Source organism: Cicer arietinum, chromosome 6, assembly GCF_000331145.2.
Source record: "Cicer arietinum cultivar CDC Frontier isolate Library 1 chromosome 6, Cicar.CDCFrontier_v2.0, whole genome shotgun sequence".
In the NCBI taxonomy this organism is placed as follows: domain Eukaryota; kingdom Viridiplantae; phylum Streptophyta; class Magnoliopsida; order Fabales; family Fabaceae; genus Cicer; species Cicer arietinum.
The window spans coordinates 65,605,848-65,612,420 of NC_021165.2; the positions used below are offsets into that span (position 1 = coordinate 65,605,848).

At 32.3% G+C, this 6,573-nt stretch overlaps 1 protein-coding gene across 1 annotated transcript; it reads right to left on the reverse strand.

Moving 5' to 3' along the window:
* Positions 1-1,727: 1,727 nt before the first annotated feature.
* On the reverse strand, positions 1,728-5,584 carry LOC101515138 (double-stranded RNA-binding protein 2). Its single transcript, XM_004505941.4, has 3 exons — positions 5,058-5,584; positions 4,009-4,228; positions 1,728-2,808 (listed from the first exon to the last, which is right to left on the reverse strand). The coding sequence occupies exons 1-3, from the start codon at positions 5,301-5,303 to the stop codon at positions 1,919-1,921; spliced, it is 1,356 nt and encodes a 451-aa protein (XP_004505998.1). The 5' UTR covers positions 5,304-5,584; the 3' UTR covers positions 1,728-1,918.
* Between the last annotated feature and the right edge of the window lie 989 nt (positions 5,585-6,573).

Genomic DNA, 6,573 nt, shown 5'->3' on the forward strand with positions numbered 1-6,573 from the left:
GATGTGTTATAATAAATAATGTGTTATATTATTTTAACGACTTCCTCTTATTTTATAGATAAATTAGCAACTTAATTATATTTTGTTAACAACTCCCTCTTATTTTTTATTTGAATATTATAAATAATAATAATAATAATAATAATAATAATAAAAGTAAATTATATTAATAAAATAAAACAAAATGCATTAAATTAAAGAGAGAGAAAATACATCAAACGGCGCTGACACATCTACTCAAGTAATGTATTTTGCTTGATTTTATTAATATAATTTACTTTATTATTATTATTATTAATTTTTATTTATTAGATCTGAAGTGAAATTAGGAGGGAGTGATTAATAAAATAGCTAATTTATCTACAAGTTAAGACAAAATTGTTAAAATAATATAACACGTTTCTGTTTTGGTAAATCTATTTAACTGCATTAACTTTGATGTATTTTTTTTTATTAAATGCATTTTATTTAATTTTATTGATATAATTATTTTTAATATTTTTTTATTAAATTAAAAATTATTTATTTTTTAAAATAAAAAATTAAAAGATTATAGATGATCCTGAGAATGGTAACTCTTATAACAAAAAAAAAAATTATTCTTTAGATGTCGCATAACATAGATGCGATCTCCTGAAACATAAAAAAAACATTTTAATATACAAATTTTAATGTAGAGTACAATAAAAAAATTTTAAATAAAAAGAATGTAGATGTAAAATATCCTCCAAAATTATACAAGTATTATAAATCATCAAGATGATGAAAATGACTTGACAGAAGGTAATTCACTAATTAATTCACACGGTTTAATGTGTTTTCACATTTGAACTAGTCTAAGAGTGCGTGTTTCAACCCAATGAAATAAAATGGAAGTGAGTGCTCTCACCAAAAGATTTAAGAGTGGTACAATACCAAAAATGTCTACTATTTATTTTACCAAAAATGTTTAACTATTTATTTTATAGAGCTAACGCTCATTATCTTCCCTTTGGATTTTAACAACACGGGTTGAATAAAAAAAATCAAATTTCAACTATGATGCTTTTAATTGAACTACCGGTCAAGCTGATGCCACAAGACCGTGAAAATTGAAAAAGATAAATATACTAACGCGTCTATCTTGTGGCTCAAATGGGACTGTATGATTGAACAAAAATAAAATATGATATTCAACGGAGTAATAAAATATTATTCAAATGTTTGATGTGCACCAATTAGTTCACAATAACACAATATTATGTTATCTAAACCAATATTTGAAGACGGTGGAAGATGTTAGAACTTAAAATTAATATGGACTAAAATTGATTTAGTTGGTAATGAATATCACATTTTCCAAAAATAATAATAATAGTGTAACACCTCAAACATTGTATAATCCATTTATTATTATTTTACTAATGATGATACAATTAACAAGCTAATATTGTTAGGCGTGTGGGTGTTTTTAAAGTTTCATATATCTAGTAGGTTTAAAAACAGTCAATCACATATAACATTAGAAATATAACTTTCTATACAATCTGGAGCAATATTTCTAGAAAAGTTAATATCCAAACTGTAAGTCAAATTCAAAGAGTGAATATAATACCTATCAATAAGGGTATTTTGAAGTGATGATTCAACTGGGCTGGGCTGCTAAATTCCTTTTAATTATTTTCCATCAGTTCCTAAGTGATGATTTTACCAAAAAAAACTTCTAAGTAATGCAAGAATCCAACAAATTCACTGAACAGGTATACTAAGATATCACCAACATAACATAATATCAAAAATATGAGCAAATTATGTGCTAAACTGCTCTTTCAATTTCTCACATATATTCATTCCACTGCTTATGCTAATCTTCATCACACCAACTATTTCATCACTCATTATAAGAGATCAGAAAAACAAACTCTAGATTGATTCTCAATCAAATTTTCAGCTGCTCCAAGCTCTTCATTGTCTCAGATTCTGCTTGAATGTGCTCAGTTTTATCTTTCTCATTAGGAGCACCAGTAGTTGGCACTGAATCATCTTTGCTGATGGCAATAGGTTCGTCTTTTTGAAATGGTGGAGTAGTATCAACTACTGGTGCTGAATCATCTTTGCCGTTGGGTACAAGATCATCTTTTTGAACAGGTGGAGTGGAATATACAGCTGATGCTGGACCTTCTTTGCTGATGGAAACAGGTTCTTCAACTCGAACGGGTGGAGCAGCGTATAGTGCTGGATCGACTTTGCTGATTGGAACAGGTTCATCTAGTCGAACCGGTGGAGCAGCATTTACTGGAACTGCTTGCCGAATATTGATTGGAGAAGCAACATGTACAGGAGGAGGCCGTATTATTTGAGGGGACACAGCGGCCGGTGGCGGGGAGAATACAGGTATTGCAGTCCTAATAGTCACTGGAGGTGCAATTCCCTGGCAAGGTGAACGCATATGTCGAATGGGAACATAAGGTGCTGCTCCTGCTGCAGGGAATTTCGGGCGACGGGTCCATCGGATTTCAGGTGTAGAAGAAAATGGTGGCATAATGGAATTGTCACTGCTGGACGCTACAGTTGCGGTGTGCCTGCTTCGATGTGCTGTCCTTTGGCAAATCAGGGGAAGTATTTTTGATGTTGCTGGACGAGGTTGAGGACTGGTTGGTCTCGGATTTTGAAATTGAAACTTCATTGGAAATGGAATCGGAGCATTTGGATTTGACATTGCCATTTTTTCTTTCAGACGGTAGTTCAGTAAGGCCCGAGCTATGGTGATCTGTTCTAGTTCATCATTGTTCTCCGGTTCGGTTGATGAGCTTGCAGTTTCTTTCGCCACTGTTAATGAAGAAAACTTTTGTCAATTTACATTAAATCGTAATCAAAATTATTGCTGAATGGAGTAACAAATAACAATCGAGTAACAAATTTGGGTGCCGGTCCATCTAATCTTTTCACCCAAATATGAAAACAATAGTCACACACACACACACATTGAAAGAGCTTTGAGAAAGATGGGCAAGAGCTATGACAAAGAGGAAGTAGCCGTGAAAAACAATGGGTTTGGCAGGAAGATGATTGAATTGCAGGGTGGTAGTTGGAAACCAATCAGAAGAACCCTGCAGCTAACAGAGGGTGAGGATTGAAGTAATTTTTTATGGATGAAGTGACTCCAGTCCCTAAATCTATTGTCGCTGCTCAGTGCAGTGGCTGATTTTTCTGTACAGGGGAAACATCTCAGCTGTGATACGGAACGGACGAATCAAAAGCAAGATGCAACAAACAATTTAAAACGATCAGAAGCTGCTCCATTTGGCATTGCTACTCTAGTGGCATAATTTGCTGCTATAAACCACTATGCTTATAACACACAGATAAAAAGAAGAGTAAAAAAGAAGTTTATAATCTCATAAAGACAGGCACAACTATCTGGCCCGTAATAGTATGCACTCCCTTCAGTCTCAAATACAAGTAAGAGAAAAGTCAAAGAAAGTAGATGAATGTGGTCAAAAAATACATCCACTTTTGTTGACTCAGTTTTGCTTATATTTGAGACAGGAGCGGAGGGAGTGTTTGAAGGAAAATCACTTGAGAACTGAGACCAAAATAATAAGTTAAAGATTATATTGGCCATTAGAATAGTTAGATGAGGAAATGTGTGAGTAGATTCTGATCTAATTCACTTGCCACATGTCACATAAGAATGACAGAAATATGGGAAACGGAACAAGGCTGGGACGCTGGGTATTGCTAGGGTTTTAAAAACCAGTATGCAAGATCTGTGACCGCAATTGTGACCACAACATCATGGTTTGTGAAGTCTCTAGACGGCAACACATCTGCAATTGAGACTGCATTGACCACATTTGACCTAGATTCTCCACAATATCAACAACCACAATTCAAACATTGTGATATAGCCAATTTTCCATTTTATGGTCTATTTTGATGCTATATTCATGAAACAATTGATGTAAAGTTTCCATATTTTTATTCAATGAAGAAAATCTTTTATACAAAAGCTACTTAGCCACTTACATTGCTTTAGAGACGACCAAGCTGCCATAGCTGCATTTTTCTCTGCTTGTTTCTTATTCTTTGCAGGTTCACCAGTAAACGTAATTCCAGCTAATTCTACCGTCCCGGTAAAAACAGGTAGATGTCCTAGCCCTGACCTGAAAGTTGTATACTGCGGCAGTGGAGCCCCTACCCTTTGTGCAATTTCTTGTAAGAGATTCTTGTACACTCCCGTCTCATCCTACAATTTTGTAAGTAATAGTTATATAAACAGTAAAATTACCAACGACAATTATTAAGACACACCATGTGATGTAAATATAAACAATTTTAACACCAATGTGATAAGAATAGATATTTTGAAGAAAATGCTTAAAGAATAGAAAATATGCATAAATTGTTAACATAGGAAAAAATGGAACCTATACTACATGGTGGAGGGAACTAGGGATCCTACAAATTGCACTTTAGAAGACAAGGATTAGGCCAAAATCTGTTTTATATTTTAATTTTTTTTTTGTACAAATAGATAAATTTCTTGCCTAATTAGTGAATGAAACAAATTAAGTTTACAACTATCATCTCTTTTTCTTTTGCACAATCAAAATGACAGACACAACAAAAAAAAAATGCAATGGAAAGTTCAATCCCCTTTTAAGAAACAAATCTTTGTGTATGTTCAATTGACGGTAAGTTTGCCAGAATCACACTGTCCTACCGTGACTTTGACAAAAGCTACAGTTCAGAGGTTCAACATAATCACATTGACACCGTGATTATGTGAAACTCACGGTGAATCCAAACAACCACTTAAACTCTCAATCCTCTCACTGCTCAGGAACTAAGAATTATTTACTTATTACCAATTTTAGCCTTTTCAAAAGAAAACAGTATTAAAAGAAAACAGCATTTCACACTAACAAATCAACTGAAACATATTCCATAAATAAACCATAGATGAAATAAAGGGAAAGGGCATTTGTGTAATTCCAGAAAACAAAAACAAAAAACAAAAAAGAAAGAAAAAAGCTTGTGGAAGCAGAAGCACCGACAGAAGAAAAACAACTCACAAGGATTTTTGCGGCGAGGGAATGAGAAGGGCCACGGTGTGAGAGTGAATTGAGTGCCACCTCAGCAGCAGAATGTTCCGCTTGTCGAAGTGTATTGCAATACTGAGGACATTCAAAGATCTCGCCGTTAAAGTTAACCGTCGCTTTGAACCTCGGCGCGTGATCGGGACCTTCCCGAATGCACGTGTACGAAGGTAGGTTGAAGCAGCTTCTTTGTGCCAGCTCTTGAAGCTGGTTCTTGTACATTTTCTTCTTCTTCTTCTTTCTCTCTCTATCTTAACTCAACCTCACTTTCTCTTTCTAGAAAGTGGGGCTAAACGGTGAATGTTACACACACTTCAGATCCGATCCGTTTCAAGTTCCGGGTCGGGTTGAATGGTTTAGACTTTACTACCTTAGTCGGAGAATTAGCTCCGGCGAAGTCATGAGTGTTGAGACTTTTAGGGGTTTAGAGAAATTTGAAAGAAACAAAGACAAGAAAGAGAAGAAAAAAGAAGAAGAAGATGTGTTTGAGTTTGAGAGTAAAAAGGAAGAAATGAGCATTACCAATGTTTTAATTTTGATTTCATTTAATATAATATTATTAAGTTTTTTATACTCTCTAGTGTTTAATAATAGTCAAGAAAAATTGAAATATTTATTTAAAATTTAAATTAAATTAATTATTTTTGGTTGATTTACTTTTTCATATTTAAGACCGTGTAAATATTTTAATAATATTATATGTTAGTATTGAAAAATGAGAAACTTATTTATTGCTTTGTTGGTGATAGTCAACCGAAACGTTTGAGTTGCATGGATGTGATCTTCTCTTTAGATTTTCTAATGTTTTATTTCGTTGGAATCTGTTTTTTTTTTTTTTATATGTACGAACTGTTACTTGCAACTTGCCAGTAATTTTTCTCAGTTTTATCTTTTTAGTGTTTTCTTTTCTCATGTAATCACTTCCCTTTATAATAATTATTATATTTGTAATAAAAATTATTCTAAAATAATTTTTATTTTTAATACAATTTTAATTTCTTTTTAACAATTTTATTTTTAGTTAATATTATATATATTACTTTCAATTTATTATCTTTGATTTTATCTTTATAATTACTAAAATTAATTAATAATTTATAAGAATAATTTAATAATTTTTTTTAATTTATACAAAATAGTGAAATGGCAAATTATTTTAGAATCAAAGGAATAATAATTGAAAAAAAAAAGTTTTTTTTTCTTCTTTTTTTGTGTGTTTGATGGGATGCAATAATGCATAGTTTGATGCTGAGAGACAATTAATGAACGGCGCAATTGAAATGAATAGCGTGTTTTAGGCCTTCTTGAGTGGTTACTACCTAGCACCAAGGTCCTGGTTTTTTCTTGATTCACTTTAATATGGTTAATTAATTTGTGGCTTAAATGGAGTACTTTTTTGTTCACTTTTAAATTTAAGGTGATTTTAATAAATGTCCTTGTTAATAAATAAAAATAATAATTTTAATACATTTTCAAGAAAAAAAATTATATG